The sequence below is a fragment of the Arvicanthis niloticus genome, chromosome 10 (genome assembly GCF_011762505.2).
Source record: "Arvicanthis niloticus isolate mArvNil1 chromosome 10, mArvNil1.pat.X, whole genome shotgun sequence".
NCBI lineage: Eukaryota > Metazoa > Chordata > Mammalia > Rodentia > Muridae > Arvicanthis > Arvicanthis niloticus.
Genome location: NC_047667.1, coordinates 7,866,846 through 7,886,107, shown reverse-complemented (window position 1 = coordinate 7,886,107; position 19,262 = coordinate 7,866,846). Strand labels below are relative to the sequence as shown.

The window sequence follows — 19,262 nt, the reverse complement described above, 5'->3', positions numbered from 1 at the left end:
TAAATACAAAAGGAGATGAATTATTGTTGCTATCATAGGAATTGAGTTTAACACATTAGGAATACGAGGGTTAGAGCTAGTCTTCTTTAACTTTTTAACTTATTTAGATGGTTAGCCTGTGAGTTAAGGGCCTATAGCAATTCATGGCTTTGAGTTTATTGGGTTAGGGTGTTTTCTATATTTTCTTAGAAATAGCTGAAAGGAGTTACAGACAATAGCCCAGATAGCCTTACATGGATAGTTGGTTTTCAAAACATCAGAAATCCACAGAATTGACGTTATAAACATTTCTGTATTAATGTTCATTTTGATTAGAGACCTGTCTGCTCCTGACAGCTTCCTGTTGGATTCCAAGAAGAAATTGAGCATCTGGGAGTTCTCAGTTGTGGGTGAGACAGGGCCACTAGGCAAAAATTCCTCTTTTCATCTCCAAAAAAAATTACGTCCAGAAAAAGGACAAACTTGCGGAATAGTCAACTGATTATATCTGCCTAGACAGAGTAATCAGCCCTTAATAATTCTTGCTCACTAAGTCTGTCAGATGATCTGGGCCAGAAGGCTGAAGATCAGATGCCCCAACATTCTGTAGTAGATGGAGTGGTCCAGGTGTTCAGAGGTTCTATAACTTGGCTGTGTTTCTAGAAGCTAGCTTTGTGCTTCCCATAATCTCAGTTAACTCAGTCTTTGGATTTCTGTGGGCGTTGAAAACTTTAGTCTCATAGCACTCATTGTGATTTACGTGAGAGAAAAAGATTAAATGTGAATGGGTGGTTTTAAGCTGACATTCATTCTAAAGCCAAGAAAAAAAAGTCAGGCTCAGAACTAAGTCTTTTATTTAGAAGAGATGACAGAGGTTCTGGTTAGTCAACAAAATGATGACTGGGTTATTATGACTATCTTGTACCTTACTGACATAAATTAGTATAGTTATGCCTAACTGTATTTGAGAGAAAAGTTTTATTTAACAGAAGGGTGATATGTAGGAGGATGCTAAGGTTCGTGGAGGAGACAGAGAGGATGAGTAAGGGAGGAGGAGGAGCAGAAGGAGCGGAGGGAGCTAGTGATGAGAGAGAAAGAGAGAGGGGGCCAGAATGGAGGCAGATCATTCACTGTCTCCGCCAGTCAAACCCATTTGATATATCTAGATTGGGAATCTAGGTTAACACCTCTGATTGATATTAACATTCACCAAACTTAAAAAGCCATGGTTAAACACTAAACATAGTGTATAAAAAGTAAAAAAGGAGAGGGGGGAATGGATAGGGGATTTCTAAGGGAGGGGAAAATGGGGAAAGGGGATGGTAATTGAAATGTAAATAAAATATCCAATAAAAAATTAAATTTAAAAACAAGGAAAAAAGAGAAAGAAAAAGACAATATGGGAGTCAAAGTACAGTTCAAATATAAATGCAAGTGGCTGCCTATTCAAAAAGAACATAGATTTACTGATCAGCAGCTGAATGTAAAAACAAGATAAAGGTATATAACATGTTAGCTATAACCAGAGAGAAATCAATACCATAAAAACTTATGAGAAAGGAAAAAAATGATAAAGAAAACACAGATGAATGCCCCAACCTGGAGATGGACAACTTAGGAAAGAGATCAGGAGATACAGATGCAAGCAGCACCAACATGAATGTGAAAGAAGGAAGAGAGAATCTTGGTATAAAAGATGCCTTAGAAGCTATTGATACAACAGTTAAAGAAAAAAATCCAAAGTAGAAAAAATTCCTAAACAAAAATATCCAGATATGTGAGCTGAAAGATATCTGTACTCCTCCAGGAAACACCTATGCTCTGTGTCATCCCTTCCCCCATTCTGCATTTTTGTGTTTATAACCCCCCATGTTAAAAAGTAAACAATTATTGATTTGATAATAATAATAACAAAATAACAAAAAGAAATAACAAAAAGATATCCAGGATATTCAGAAAACAACCCAACAAATAATAGGAATAGAAGAGGGTTAAAGCTTCCTATTAACTAAACTAACCACCAGAGTTCCAGGGATTAAAACACCAAACAAAGGAATACATGGAAAGAGCCATGCCTCCAGATAACAGATGTAGCAGGACCATGGCCTTATCTGAGGCCTATGGGAGGGGAGGGAAGCTTAATGTCCAGAGTAGGGTGATGATAGAGGAGTGAGGCAGAAGGTTATCAACGGTGGAGAAACACTCACTCTCATAGAGAAAAAGGGGAAGGGGGAAGATAGAGAATGGAATGTGTAGATGTGGAGATGTAACCAGTGAGAGGATATCATTTAAAATTTAATTTATTAAAATGATTAATAAAAAAGCAGTAGTATATTGCACACCAACAGTCAATATCAAATGTAAATGGAAATAACCAAACAATCCAAAATAAAATCAAGACAAGGCTCTCCACTCCCACTCTATCTAGTCTATATTGTATATGATGTTCTAGTTAGAACAATTAGACAAAAAAGGGGGATGGAATCTGAAGTGTAAATAAAAATAATATAATTAAAAAAATTATTAAAAAAGGAAAAGAAAAGCAATTAAAAAGCTTAATAACTCTTAAAAAATAAGGCAGTCATGAAAATCTCAAAACAAAACAACCACAAAAACAATAAAACATCTCACGACCAGATAGTTTGGCATACAAATTCTACTAAACTTTAAAATAAAATGTAATACACAATCCATCTCAAAACTATTCCAAAATTAAAACAGAAAGAACATTGCCAAACATTCTCTGAGAACAAGTCATCCTGTTACCAAACCACATGAAGACTCAACAACCAGCTTAATCTAGGCTAATTTAATTATCAACATTGATGAAAGAATACGCATACAATGCTTGCAAATAGGACCAGAAACACTATAAAAATATTATTCAACAAAATAAAGAGACTTTAGCACAGGCATGCAGGATTATTCAACATATGAAAATCCTTTAAATTAATCCTCTATTTAAATAAAATGAAATAAAAAATCATGGATGATAACATTGGTGACACTTTTGAAAAGGCCTCTGAAGAACTCCCACACACTTATTTTGGATAAAAAAAAACCATGAGATGAGCTCTTAGTGGTCTGCTCATAAGAAGACACCCTATTCAAACACATACCAGAGGGTTCTTCTATATCAGATGGTAGATAGAACCTTCCCTCTCAACCCAAGTCCCAGAGCTGCATTCTGGGAGACCAGAGTTGGTGCACTAGGCGATCCCCATCACCCACCCCAAAACCTGCATTCCCATATTACCACTCCCTCCCAGCCCTTCCTATTGTCTTGCCTGCTTAAGCAAACTCATAGTGATCTGCTCACAGGAAAACTCCACTAATCAGGACCATGGCCAGATGGACCTGCTGCACTCTGAGCAGTTGGTAAGAATAAGCACCCACAATGTGAAGTCCATGAAGCACAGCTGAGAGACCACTGCAGCCACACTAGAAACAATCAACCACGACAACCCCACCCTCCCAAATTACCACTCTTCTTCACCTCTCCCCCTGGTCCTGTCCTGTTTGGGCAGAACAATAGGTAGACGCTCCTAGAAAGACACCATTTCAAGATCATCCTAGAGGATCGGCACTCAGAAAACAGTAGCCCATAACAGCGGATCTGGCTTTCACTTGAGCAGTTGTGAGATTCACTGCAATCAGAGCAGTTTGACCCTAGCTGGGTTTCTTATGTGAAGACAAACATACCATGACACATTGGCATGGATCCTTCTGATTGAGCCAGTACATTGAACAGACCTTAGGCTATCTCTGGCAACAATCCTCAACACCCAGAGAAATCCGGACTCAGATTAGTCTAACAGCCCCAGGATCATAGAGGAAGCTAGAATCCCATGAGCTTCAATACACTAGGATTATATGATTAGAGGATAACAGAGGCAGCCTGGACTCCCATGAGCTCGACACACAAGATCATAAGATCACGAAACAGCTGGACTTGAGGAGCTCTTGACACAACCAAGACAAAGGAGAGATCAGCTTCAAGTCAGAGACAGTGAGTACAGGAGTACTAAGAGATAAACAGATGGTGGAAAGGCAAGAACAACAATGTAAGCAATAGAAACCCGGGTACTTGCCAATCATCAGAACCCAGTTTCAACTACCATAGCAAGTGACTATATATCATATCACACAGGAAAAGCAAGATTCAGATTTAAAATCACTTCTTATCATGATGATAGAGGATTTTGAAAGGACATAAGTAAACATTCTCAAAAGAATACGGAGAACACAGGTAAACACGTAGCGCCCTTTAAAGAAAAAACACAAAAAATCCTTAAAGAACTGCAGAAAACACAATAAAAAAGTTAACAGAATTGAATAAAATCATTCAAGACTAAAAATGGAAGTAGAAACCAATAAAGAAATCAAAAAGGGAGACTGACCCTGCAGATAGAAAATCTAGGAAAGAGATTAGGAATCATAGATGCAAGCATCACCAAACAAAATACAAAAGATAGAAGAGAGAATCTCTGTGGGACCTTTAAGGATGATTTGAATGTTGTTGAGCAAAAGCTTAGACATAGGCAGGAGACAAACAAGGTGTTCATAATGCTGTGATGGATGGACAGATGTCGCCATGTTCCCAGATTCCAGACTCCTGACATGTGAAGTCTGAGATCTCCATTGACTGTGCCTTTCGTCATGTAGGGCATATAGACCTTCTAGATTACATACTAAATGAGATACCTGAGGCCAGAGGTCATAGCCAACTAAGCATTCTTCCCTACACCCTCCCCTATTTCTCTCCCTACCTATTTGACTCAGGACTGCCCTGAGTTTCACAGGAGATGCACATCCAGATTCCACTACTACCCTTCATGAACAATACAAGCTTATGAAAACCCAGGATTTCCATGGGGCCCATTGGGGCAAAACCATTGTAGAGAGCTCTCTGTGGGACCCAATCTTCAAACAAGCAGCAGCCGTCCAGCCAAGTATTATAAAAGTGAAAACACCTCACTCGGGAAAGGGAACCAGAGCTGACTCTTCCGCTTGTCTCCCCAGCCAAGGGCCAATCATGAGACCATATGCTGCCTTGTCTCCATCGCCAGGCTCCCAAAACAGCACTGGGACCACCAGAATTGAGGCAAATAAGTCCTGGCCACCTCTGGGCGGGGATTCCCACTCAAGAGCCTGCACGCCCACTGAACCAGAAAACTCCCCCACCAGGGTGGGTCCAGCCAATTCTCACAATGCAGAACCCACCTGATGCCATGCAATGAACACACTCAGTCGAACTTCCTGTGCAGGCTTCTGCCATCTGAGCTGCAGTTGCAGCCAAATGAGCCATGGCAGACAAGAAGGGAAACAACCCCACACACACACACACACAATGCAACAGAGTATCCATACCTGCACACTCTGGCTGTGATTCCATCTTTTCCCCAAAATCTCAGGTGCAGAAGTGCATAGAAGACATTGAAACAACATCCAAAGAAATGCAAAAGCAAATTCAAAAAGCTCCTAGCAAAACATTCAGGAAATTTGAAAAAAATGAGAAGGACCAAACCTAAGAAGCATAAGTATAGATGAGAGCAAAGTTTCCCAAATTAAAGAGGCATTAAATTCTTAACATAATTATAAGAGAAAACTTTCCTAACCTAAAGAAAGAGATGCCCATGAACATACAAGAAGCCTATAGAACTCCAAATAGACTAGATCACAAAGGAAATTTGTCCCGTCACATAATAATAAAAACACTAAATGCACAAAACAAAGAAAGAATATTAAATGCAGTAAAATAAAAAGGTCAAGTAATTTATAAAGACAGACATATTAGAATTACACCAGACCTCTCACCAGAGACTATAAAAGCCAGAAGATCCTGGACAGATGTCATACAGACCCTAAGAGAACACAAATGCCAGCATAGGCTACTATACCCAGAAAAACTATCAATCAATATAGATAGAGAAACTCAATAAAATTCTTCCAAAAAAATACAAGAACACATCAAAACAATCATCCATCATCATCAAGTAGGTTTTATGTCAGAAATGCAGGGATAGTTCAATACATAGAAATTCATCAACGGAAACCACTGTATAAACAAACTCAATATAAAAATACCAAATCATCATCTCACTAGATGCTGAGAAGCATTTGGCAAAATTCAACATCCCTCCAAGGTAAAAGGCTTGCAAGAAAAAAGACAGGTTCAGAACTAAGTGTTTTAGTTAGGAGAGATGACAGAGGTTCTGGTTAGCCAACAAAATGATGTACTGGGTATTAGGACTATCTTGTACCTCACTGGTACAAATTGGCATAATTATGCTCTAATTGTATTTTGAGAGAAAAGTTTTATTTTAACAGGAAGGGTGATATGTAGGAGGAACTAAGGGGGAAGGAGTACTGAGAGGAAGAGAAGGAGTAAGGAGAGGAGAAGAAGAAGGAGAGGAGAAGCTTGGTGATAAGAGAGAGAAAGAGGGGGGCATGGAGGCAGATGTTCACGTGTCTTCACCAGTCAAAAATAGTTTTTATATTTAGGTTGGGTCTTGGGTTACACTTCTGATTGAGCATTACCAAACTTATAAAGCCTTTGATTAACATTTTAAGAAAATTGTATAAAAGAAAAGGGGGGCATGGGATAGGGGTTTTCTAGGGAGGGGAGATGGGGAAAGGGGATGGCACCTGAAATGCAAATAAAATATCCAATAAAAAAAGAAAAGAAAAACAAACAAAAAACAAACAAACAAAAAAGGCCTGGAAAGATCAGGAAGTCAAGGCCCATATCTAAACATAATAAAAGCAATATACAGTAAACCAGTAGCCAACATCAAACTAAATAAAGAGAAACTTGAAGCAATCCCACTAAGATCAGGGACTAGACAAGGCTGCCTACTCTTGCCCTATTTAATATAGTACTGGAAGTCTTAGCCAGAGTAATTGGACAAAAAAAAAGGTTAAAGCCATACAAATTGTAAAGGAAGAAGTCAAAATATGACTATTTGCAGATGATATGATAGTGTACTTAAGTGACCCTAAAACTTCCACCAGAGAACTCTAAACCTGATAAACAACTTCAGCAAAGTGGCTGGATTTAAAATCAACTCAAACAAATCAGTAGCCTTCCTCTACACAAACAATAAGCAGGCTGAGAAAGAAATTAGGGAAATGACACCCTTCACAATAGACACAAATAATATAAAATAACTTGGTGTGAATCTAACCAAGCAACTGAAAGATCTCATGAAAACTGAAAGATTCTATGAAAGTCCCAGAAGAAAGAGATTGAAGATCTCACAAGATGAAAATATTTCCCATGCTTATGAATTGATAGGTTTAATATAGTACAAATGGCCATCTTGCTGAAAGCAACCCAAAATTCAATGCAATCCCCATCAAAATTCCAACTCTATTCTACACAGAGTTAGAAAGAGCATTTCTCAAATTCATTTGTAATAACAAAAAAACTAGGATAGTGAAAACTATGCTCAACAATAAAATATCTTCTAGAGGAATCACCATCCCTGACCTCAAGCTGTACTATGAAGCACTAGTGATAAAATTAAAAAAAAAAAAAAAAAAAAAAAACCTACATGGTATAGTTACAGAGATAGGCAAGAAGATCAATGGAATAGAATTGAAGACCTAGAAATGAACCCACACACATATGGTCACTTCATCTTTTACACAGGAGCTAAAACCATCCAGTGGGGGAAAAAAAGACAGCATTTTCAAAGAGTGGTGCTGGTTCAACTGGAGGTCGTCATGTAGAGGAATACAAAGGAATCCATTCTTATCTCTTTGTACAAAGCTCATGTCCAAGTGGATCAAGGACCTCAACATAAAACAAAATACACTAAAAACGAAGAGAAATGAAAGTGGGGAAGAGTCTCCACACATGGACACAGGGGAAAGTTCCTGAACAGCATACCAATGGCTTATTATCTAAGATCAAGAATTGACAAAAGAGACCTCATAGAATTTATAAAGCTTCTGTAAGGAAAACGACACTGATAATAGGACAAAATGGCAACCAACAAATTGGGAAAAGATCTTTACAATCCTACATATGATAGAGGGGTCTTATCAAATATAAACAAAGAACTCAAAAAATTAAACTCCAGATAATCACATAACCCTATTTAAACTGGGGAACAGAAATAAACAACAAATTCTCAGCTGAGGAAACTGGAATAATCAAAAAGCACCTAAAGAAATGTTTAACATCCATAGTCATTAGGGAAATGCAAATCAAAACAACCCTGAGATTCTACTTCACACCACTCAGAATGGATAAAATCAAAAACTCAGGTGATAGCAGATGCTGGCAAGGATGTGGAGAAAGAGGAACACTCCTCCATTGTTGGTGGGATTGCAAGCCTGAACAACCACTTTGGAAATCAGTCTGACGGTTCCTCAGAAAATTGGACATAGTATTACCTTAAGACCCAGTTATGCCACTCCTGGGCATATACCCAAAATATGTTCCAACATATAACAAGGACACGTGTTCCATTATGTTCACAGCTGCCTTATTTATAATAGCCTGAAGCTGGAAAGAACCCAGATGTTCTTCACTCTGGTTTGTTTATTTTGTTTTGGTTTGGTTTGTTTGGTTTGGTTTTTTGGTTTTTTGGTTTTTCGAGACAGGGTTTCTCTGTATAGCCTTGGCTGTCCTGGAACTGACTGTAGACCAGGCTGGCCTCCCACTCAGAAATCCACCTGACTCTACCTCCCAAGTGCTGGGATTAAAGGCTTGCACCAGGAAACCCTAGGTGGCACAGCACATAAGGCGGCCCCCTGCAGAGGGCGTGGAGCCCTCTGCACTCTCTCTCTACCTGAGTGTTCCCTTGTCTCCTCCAGCATCTCATGGAAAAAGGCATGCCCCACCACTGCCTGGCAGTCCCAGATGTTCTTCAATAGAAGAATGGATAAAGAAAATGTAGTACATTTACACAATGGAGTATTACTCAGCTATTACAAACAATGAATTCATGAAATTCTTAGGCAAATAGATGGATCTAGAAAATACCATCCTAAGTAAGGTATCCAAATCACAAAAGAACACACATGGTATCCACTATATTAGCCCAAAACCTCACAATACCCAAGATGCAACTCACAGACCACATGAAGGGATACAAGGCCCATGCCTAGACACCAAAATGGGAATACAAAAAAGCAAATATCTATCATCAAATTAAAAAGAGGGAAACTTAAAGAAATCTCAGTAAACTCAGGGACAAGGTAAGGCTTTCCACTCTCTCCTTATTTACTCAATATAATACTTGACATTCTAGTTAGAGCACTAATATATATATAAGGAGACCAAGAAGATAGAATTTTGAAATGAAGAACTTAAAATATTGCTATTTGCAGATGATATGACAGTATATGCAAATGACCACAAACTTCTACCAGAGAACTCCTAAAGCTAAAAAACTTGTTCAATAAAATGGCTACTTAAAAAGTTATCTCAAAAACTCAGTACCCAACTTTTATTCAAATGATAAATAGGCTGAGAAAGAAATGAGGGAAATAACTGCCGTCATCATATCCAGAAGTAAATACAATAAGTTGTTGTAACTCTAATCGACCAAGGCAAATTCCTGTTATAACATGATGTTGAAGTCTCTGCAAAACAAAACTGAAGAAGATACTAAAAGATGGAAAGATCTCTCAAGTTCATGGATTGTATGATTAAATAGTAAAACTTGTCACCAAAACCAATCTAGAGATTCAATGCAATGTCTATCAAATTTCTGATACAATTTCTGAAAGAAAAATTCTAAACTTCCTTTAAAAAGAGAAAAACCCAGGATTGTTAAATGAATCCTAAAAAAATAAAAGAACATTTAAAGGAATCAACATCTCTGACTTCAAGCTGTACAAAAGAACAATAGTAATAAAATCTGCCTGCTATTGGTATTAAAACAAAACAACAGATCAATGGAGTCAAATGGAAGTCCCAGAAATGAATCCAAACAACTATGGACACTTCATTTTAAAAAAGAAACCAAAATCATAAATGAAAATTAAAAATCATCAACACTCTTCCATTGCTGGTAAGATTGTAGACTGGTACAGCTATTCTAGAAATCTATCTGGAGTTCTTCAGCTAACTGCAAATAGAACCTGAATACCCAGCTATACAGTTCTTGGGTATACACTTTAGGGATTCCCCACCATGCTATGTGGACATATACTTCATCATGTTCAAAGTGGCTCTACTTGTGATCGTTAGAAGCTGAAAACAACCTAGATGCCCCTCAACAGAAGAATGGATACAGACAATTTGGTTCATTTGCACAATTGAATACTACTCAGGTATTAAAAATGAAGACATCATGAATTTTGCAAATAGAAAATATCATTCTGGGGGAAGTAACTCAGATCCAAAAAGGACACGCCTGGAATATACTCAAAAATAAGTGGATATTAATTTTAAAAAATACAGAAAACCTACTACACAATCCAGAGAACACAGGAAGGAAAACAAGACAAAGGTCCCAAGTAAGGATGCCTCAATACCACTTGGAAGGGAAAGAAAAGCAATCCTGGGAGGCAGAGGAAGGGAGCAACTTGGGTGAGAGAAGGGCAGGAAGTGGAAAGGGGGAACATGATCAAGTACTGGGGTGGAGGAGAACTAAAGACCTAAGGACCAGAAGGAAAAATGGAAACAGGCAACTATAGGAGGTAGGAGGTGAGGAGAGCCACTGGAAAGGACTGGAGATCTGGGGGTGATAGACTCCCAGGACTTAATGGGAGTGACCTTGGGTCAAATGGGGTGGGTAGATTTTAGAGTCCACATCCAGTGGAGGGACAGGACATCAAGTGGAGGGATAGGGTTGCCATCCCACAGTCACAAGGTCTGACCCAGATTTTTTCCTGTCTGAAGGAACTGCAGGACAAAAATGGAGCAGAGCATAAGAGAAAGGAGGTCCACCAATAGTCACTAATTGGGATCCAGCTCAAGGAGAGGCCCAGGTGCCTGACATTCTTACTGATGCTGTGGTGTACTTGCAAAGAGGAGCCCAGCATGGCTGCCCTCTGAAGGGCCCAACAAGCAGATGAAAGAGTCAGATGCAGATACTAACATCCAATCAGTAGATTGAAGCCAGAAACCCCTGTTGTTGAATTGCAGAAAAGCTGGAGGAAGCTGAGTAGGGGGATGGGCCCATGGGAAGACCAGCAGTCTTAACTAAACTAAACCTCCAAGATGTCTTCAACACTCAGCCACTAACTAGGTATCATACACCAGTGTATATGACACTCCCATCAAGTATACACCAGAGAACGTCCTGGTCTGAGCAAAGAGAAAGAAGTAGCTAATCATTTAGAGACTTGAGGCCCAAGAGAGTGGAGAGTTCTGGTGGGATAGGAATGGCAAAGTGGGGACATCCTCTTGGAGAAGGTGGATGGTGAAGAGGTGTGGGATAGAAAGCAGTTGGGGAGCCATAAAGGTAGGGGAATAAAGACTGATCTATAAAAAAGGATTAAAGAATAAAAAGAAAAAATACTGAGTTGAATTAGAATATGAAATAGTCTTCTACAACTTTTTAAACTATATATAATATGCCCCATTTGAAATGATCTCTGTTTTGTTCAAATAAGTCCAAAATCATATGATATCCATGGTGTACTATTCCATTTCTGTATTATCCAAAAAGAACTTCTTAGAAATAATTTTGATTGAAGAGTTTTTCTAAGCAGGACTAAATTTTTCCCTGATTTAGAATCATCACAGAAAATGTTTCTTCCCTATAGATTACCTGGTGCTCTTCCTTCTGTCTCATTTCTATCAACAATCCAGGGTTCTTTGTTTGCTTCAAGGCAGGTAATCATCTCAGATTTTGAAACAGCAACACCTGTACATTCAAAAGCACATACAGATATGCTATTAAATGTAGTTGAATACTAACACAGTATTCTGCCATGTAGGTAAACTCACAAAGTATAAATGATGCATGAATGACTTTTGTTATGATTACATCCTTCAAAATGTTTTAGTCTTTATAACTCAATAAATGGTAAATTTCTGAATTACTTTTTTAAATTACATCCCTAATAAAAAAATGACTGTGTGAGTCAACGTGGATTCACATATAAACACTGCTGAACGCTTATTCCAAAAACATATAAGACAGAAGGATCATTATGTTAAATGTAAAATCAAGGTAAAGGTACATAACATATTAGCTAGAAATAAGAAAGTAACCAATAACTATAAAAATTTTGGACACTGTCTAATGGAAGTCAGACAAAAACACTACTAGGATGTTTACACATCCCAAACGTGTTGTAGAAAATATAGAAGAAAAATATTCTTACCCACAGAAACAAGGTTGTTGTAATTCTCCAACATGACATCTCTGTACAAAGCCTTCTGAGAAGAATCCAGACATTCCCACTCCTCCTTAGAGAACTTGATAGCCACATCCATGAAAGTTAATTGACCCTGAAATTAAAATTAACAGTATCCCCTTGTGTTCATTGGCCAAGTTCTATACTTCACCCAAAGGTAAGATTGGTTAATTATACAACTTAGTCTGCTATCAATAACTAGTATGTATTTCTGATAAGTTATCCCCTCAGTGAGGTAATGATGAGACATCTCTGCAAAGATTTAATATGCCATCAATTGTCAATCTATGAGTGGTAACCCCTTTGGGGATCAAATGGTACGATCCCCTAAATGATATGATGGTAGTTGCCTAAGGAACCACAAAGCAGAGATATTTGAATTAGGCCTTGTACAGTAGCAAAATTACAAATATGAGTTGTCAATAAAAATTAAATTATACTTGGGTTCAACACACCATAAGGAACTGAATTATAAGGCTGCAACAGTAGAAAACTGGGAATTACTGCAATAGGTATTCAGATATAAGATTCATGAAACATGGGCCCTATCCACAGACAAATAAAGACCCAAGTGCCTCTGTGTAGAAATCAATTATACGTTCATCATAGCCATCATGTATATTCACCTTTGCTATCAGAAACTTTATGACTTTCAGGTTATATTTTCATTTCTAAAAGTTATATTGAAAAAATTATATTGGATTCAGGAAAAAAACTGTCTTTAGCACACCAGTAAAATAAATATTGAAGACTTAATACTGAAAGTCATATAAACAGTCATATAAAAAAATAGTTCTGTAAATGTGATTGAGCATAGGGAAGGGTTGAAAGTTCTGATAATGAAGTATTTCTGTAAGAACATTCAACCTTCCTGATAATCATGCATACATTTACCTGAGAAGAAGCCATCTTTCCTTTCTCCTTCAGAATGAAATGTAACACAAGCTTGACATTTCACATTCCTGAAATCACTGTCTTTAGAGGGAGCAGATCCTTCCTGTCCCTCTTAAAACTGAAGAGTAGAAAGCAGAAATCAAAACTGACCACACACCATGACTTGTCACAGAGAAAAGGTGCAGAAACAATGATCTTCTAAAGACAGAAACAGACGAATGGTTTTCATTTTCTGCACTTAGGTGCTCTGTTTTTCCAGAAGCTGTTGTATTCCTATACAGACCTGAGTATGTGACTGCAGTGACCTGCTATACACTTAATACAGGCAGATCAGTATTGTAAATGCAGGCTCAACACAGCTGTCAGTAGAAATTGATTTTCACCCTTTCTTTTCTTACCTTTACCTGAGGCATCTATTTGCAATAATTAGCAGAATCTCTGAAGTAATCCCAGCTGAATATATTTCTATTACTGGTTAAGCAATATAGTTTCCTGGGGCCAATAAAGCAAAGTAAACATTTCCTCCCTTACCACTGTACCCAGAGAGATAGTAGTTTGGGAGTCTATGTTGAGTTCTAAAGGACCATGATTTGTGATCTTGAAAGAGATTGCAGTACTGTATTATGTCATCAGTTTCCCTTTTTGGATATTTTATTTATTTACATTTCAGATGTCATACCCTTTCCCATTTTCTCTCCCTAGAAACCCCCTATTTCATCCAACCTCTTCCATTTTGCATTTATACCATTTTAATTACATGCAAGTATTCAGCTCAGTTCTACGTTGAGGAACTAGCAATATAATATGTGCAAATAATCAAGGAACAAACAAGACAATAAACACAAAATAGTCAAAGAACAAGCAAGGCAATAAACAAAGTCCTGTGATCACTGTTTCTAAAGGCTTAACAGGATGACCAAAATATCTGAGCCTACTTCCCTGTCCTAGCCCAAAGTCATTTTCGTACCTGAAGCCTACTTGAACTTTCAGTAGTTATTTTACTCAGCAGTCTTTATATTCATTTATTTACCAATATTAACATTTTCCATTGGTAAGAGCTTTATTAGGATTTAATTCAAACATTATTTTTTATTTTTTGCTACAACAAATTACTAACAAAATTAGTTTCTGAAAACAATAAAAGTTTATTCTCTCACAGACCTGAAACCAGAAGTCCAAGGTCAACATGATAAGTCACAATCAGGTGTTGGCAAGACCACAGCCTCAATGAAAGGTTGCCTTCAAGTGGGTGGTATGCCTAGCATTACCAATCTCTCTCTCTCTCTCTCTCTCTCTCTCTCTCTCTCTCTCTCTCTCTCTCTCTCTCTCTCTCTCTCTCTCTCTCCTCTTCTATTCTCTTCCCTCTCATCACCTAGCTCTTCTTCTTCTCCTCCTCTCCTTACTCCTCCCACCTTAGTTCCTCCTACATATCACCCTTCCTGTTAAAATAATACTTTTCTCTCAAAAATACAATTAGAGGATAACTATAACAATTTGGGTTAGTAACGGACAAGATAGCCCTAATACCCAGTCCATCATTTTGTTAACTAACCATAACCTCTGTCATCTCTCCTAACTAAAACACTTAGTTCTGAACCTGGCTTTTTTTCTTGGCTTTAGAATGATTGTCAGCTGAAAACCATCCTCTTAAATCTTGTCTCTCAAAGTAAATAGCCAGGATTGGCTAGGAGACTATAAGTTTTCAACTCTGTCAAAAATCGAGAACTACTGAATTAACTGAAATTATGGGAAGCACAAAGCATGCCTTCAAATAGTTAGCCAATTTATAGAGACCACTGAACACCCGGACAGTCCCTATACTACAAAAGGTCAGAGAGTCTGATCATCTGACAGGATCATCTGAAAGACCTAGTGATGCAGAATTATTAAGGGCTGATTACTCTGTATTGGCAGATATAATCAGTCAACTATTGCGCAAGTGTGTCCTTTTCTAAACAGTAATTTGTTCAATCTGTTCAATCTGGACAGTCCCTATACTACAAAATGTTGTCCTACTACAAAGTGTGTCCTTTTCTGGACAGTAATTTGTCTGCAGATGGAAAGAGGCAATTCTTGCTTAGTGGCTGTCTCACCACAACTGGAGTAACTCCAAAGATGCTCAATTTCTTCTTGGAATCCAAGACAGGAAGCTGTCAAAAGCAGACATGTCTCTAATCAAAATGAAGATTACTACAGAAATGTTTGTAAAGTCAATTCTGTGGACTTCTGACATTTTGAAAACCAACTATCCATGTAAGGTAGTCTGGACTGTTGTCTGTTAACTCCTCTCAGCTATTTCTAAATAAAATATAGAAAACACCCTAACAATAAACTCAAAGCCATGAATTTGCTATAGGCCTTTAATTCACAGGCTAAGCATCTCAAATCAGTTAAAAAAAATTAAAGAAGGACTGGGTCTAAGCCTTGTATTCCTAGATGTGTTATACAAACTCAATTCCTATGATAGTAACAATATTCATCTCACTTTTATATCAATAAGAAGCTCATACCAGTGAAAACCTTAAATTTGGAATCAAAGTAAAATTTGTTCATTTAAGAAATTATAACTTCATCTTGATAACAATTATACATATTTCTACCAATAGGTTATGGCTATGAAATATATCCTAGCTAATCCTCCCTGTTCCAACAAAACCACTACTTTTCCCTAGAAAGACAGCCCAATATTAACCACCTTAGTTCCCAAGCCCAGGTAATAGGGGTGCTAACTCTTCATTAACTTCTTCAAGCTGATTACGGGCATTGAGATATTAGAAGAGGGGTGGGGGGAAGGTTAAATTGATAAGCCTCTAATGCTGTGTTTTCACTGCATCCAGATGGAATTCCAGGACATCAGAGGTTTGAGCAAGTCTGCTCAGCTTGCTTGATGAGTAGATACACCAAGGCTCTGTATTCTGCAATATACAATTCTCAAAACAAATTTTAGTATCAAGATAATTTTTTAGAGGGCTGACATTTTATTAAACATGTTGGTTCTAACATATTTTCTTTTTTCCCCGTTTTTAATGGATGTTATATTTGTATTTCAGATTTTATCCCCTTACACCATTCCCCTCACCACCCAGGAACCACATATCCCATCCCCCTCCTCCTGCTTCTATGAGGGTGTACCCCCACCTGCCCCCCACTCCCACCACCATACCCTCAGATCCCCCCCACCCAGTGTTCAGCCTTCATGGGAGCAAAGATCTCCTCTCCCACCTATGCCCAAAAAGGCTATCCTCCCCTACATATATAGCTGGGTCATGGGTCCCTCCTGATGTGCTCCTAGGCTGGTGGTTTAGACCCTAGGGAGCTCTGGTTGGTTGGTATTGTTGCTCTCCTCATGGGGCCACCAATCCTTTCAGCTCCTTCAGTCTTCTCTCTAACTTTTCCATTGGAAATCCTTGATCAGATCAATGGTTATCTGTGAGTATCTGCCTCTGGGTATGTCAGACTCTGGGGGACTTCTAAGGAGACTGCCATATCAGACTCCTGTCAGCATGCACTTTCTGTCATCTATATCAGCGTCTATATTTGGTGACTGTACATGGGGATAATACCCAGGTGGAATGGTCTCCAGACATCCTCTCCTTCAGTTTCTGTTCCACACTTTGTCTCCATATTTGCTCCCTTGGGTATTTTGTTACTCCTTCTAAGTAAGATGTAAGCATCCACACTTGTTCTTCCTTCTTCATGAGCTTCATGTGGTCTGTTAGTTGAATCTTTGTTGTTTCATACTTTTGGGCTAATATCCGCATATCACTGAGTAAATACCATGTGTGTTCTTTTGTGATTGGGTTACCTCACTCAGGATGATATTTTCTACTTCCATCCATTTACCTAAGAATTTCTCAAATTCATTAGTTTTAATAGCTGAGTAATATTCCATTGTGTAAATGTACCACATTTTTGTAACCCTTCCTCTGTTGAAGGGCATCTGGGTTCTTTCCAGCTTCTGGCTATTATAAATAAGGCTGCTATGAACATAGTGGAACATATGTCCTTGTTATATGTTGGAGCATTTTCTGGGTATATGCCCAGGAGTGGTCTAGCTAGGTCCTCAGGTAGTGCTATGTCCAATATTCTGAGGAACCACCAGATTTATTGCAAGAGTGGTTGTACCAGCTTGCAACCCCACCAACAATGAAGGAGTGTCCTCTTTCTCCACATCCTAGCCAGTATCTACTGTCACCTGAGTTTTTGATCTTAGCCATTCTGACTGGTGTGAGGTGGTATCTCAGGATTGTTTTGATTTGCATTTCCCTGATGACTGAATATGTTGTACATTTCTTAAGGTGCTTCGCAGCCATTCTAGTTTTCTCAGTGGAGAATTCTTTGTTTACCTCTGTACCCCATTTTTAATGGGGTTATTTTGTTGTCTGGCGTCTAATTTCTTGAGTTATTGTATACATTCAATACTAGTCCTCTATCAGATGTAGGATTGTTAATGATCTTTGCCCAATCTGTTGGTTGCCGTTTTGTCTTGTTGACAGTGTCCTTTGCCTTACAGAAGCTTTGCAATTTGATGAGGTCCCATTTGTCAATTCTTGATCTTAGAGCATAAGCCATTGGTGTTCTGTTCAGGAACTTTACCCCTGTGCCTAGGTATTCAAGGGTCTTCCCCACCTTCTCTGCTATTAGTTTCAGTGTATCTGGTTTTATGTGAAGGTCCTTTATCCACTTGGACTTGAGCTTTGTACAAGGGGATAAGAATGGATTAATTTGCATTCTTCTACATGCTGACCTCCAGTTGAGCCAGCACCATTTGCTGAAAAAGCTGTCCTTTTTCCACTGGATGGTTTTAGCTCCTTTGTCAAAGGTCAAGTGACCATAGCTGTGTGAGTTCATTACTTGATCTTCAATTGTATTCCACTGATCTTCCTGCCTGTCTCTGTACCAATACCATGCAGTTTTTATCACTATTGCCTTGTAATACAATTTGAAGTCAGGGACGGTGATTCCCCCAGAAATTCTTTTATTGTTGAGAATAGTTCTCACTATTCTGGGTTTTTTGTTATTCCAAATGAACTTCCAAATTGCCCTTTCTATCTCTATGAAGAATTGATTTGAAAGTTTGATGGGATTGCCTTGAATATGTAGATTGCTTTTGGCAAGATGGCCATTTTTACTAAGTTAATCCTGCCAATTGAGGAGCATGGGAGATCTTTCCATCTTCTGAGATCTTCTTCGATTTCTTTCTTCAGAGAATTGAAGTTCTTGTCATACAGATCTTTCACTTGCTTGGTTAGATTCACTCCAAGATATTTTATATTATTTGTGGCTATTGTGAAGGGTGTCATTTCCCTAATTTCTTTCTCAGCCTGTTTATCCTTTGAGTAGAGGAAGGATACTAATTTGTTTGAGTTAATTTTATATCCAGCCACATTGCTAAAGTTGTTTTTCAGGTTTAGGAGTTCTCTGATGGAGGTTTTAGGGTCACTTAAGTATACTATCATATAATCTGCAAATAGTGAAATTTTGACTTCTTCCTTTCCTATCTGTATCCCTTTGACTTCCTTTTGTTGTCTAATTGCTCTAGCTAGGACTTCCAGTACTATATTGAATAGGTAAGGTGAGAGTGGGCAGCCTTGCCTAGTCCCTGATCTTACTGGTATTGCTTCAAGTTTCTCTCCATTTAGTTTGATGTTGGCCACTGGTTTGCTGTATATTGCTTTTACTATGTTTAGGTATGGGCCTTGGATTCCTGATCTTTCCAAGACTTTTAACATGAAGGGGTGTTGAATTTTGTCAAATGCTTTCTCAGCATCTAGTGAGATGACCATGTGGATTTTTCTTTTAAGTTTATTTTGTAGTTGATTACATTGATGGATTTCCGAATATTGACCATCCCTGAATTCCTGGGATAAAGCCTACTTGATCATGATGGATGATTGTTTTGATGTGTTTTGGGATTCAGTTTGCGAGAATTTTATTGAGTATTTTTTGTCAGTATTCATAAGAGAGATTGGTCTGTAGTTCTCTTTCTTTGTTGGGTCTTTCTGTGGTTTAGGTAGGAACATAATTCTAGCTTCATAGAATGAATTGGGTAGTATTCTTTC

At 38.2% G+C, this 19,262-nt stretch overlaps 1 protein-coding gene across 1 annotated transcript in view; it reads right to left on the bottom strand.

Moving 5' to 3' along the window:
• Positions 1 to 12,396, bottom strand: part of LOC143443782 (uncharacterized) — a 39,143-nt gene extending 26,747 nt beyond the window's left edge. The window contains exons 1-2 of the mRNA XM_076941741.1: positions 12,274 to 12,396; positions 11,715 to 11,810 (exon numbers count right to left, since the gene is read on the bottom strand). Coding sequence (XP_076797856.1) covers positions 11,715 to 11,810; positions 12,274 to 12,385 — 208 coding nt within the window. The 5' untranslated portion in view covers positions 12,386 to 12,396. The remainder of the gene's footprint in view (positions 1 to 11,714; positions 11,811 to 12,273) is intronic.
• Between the last annotated feature and the right edge of the window lie 6,866 nt (positions 12,397 to 19,262).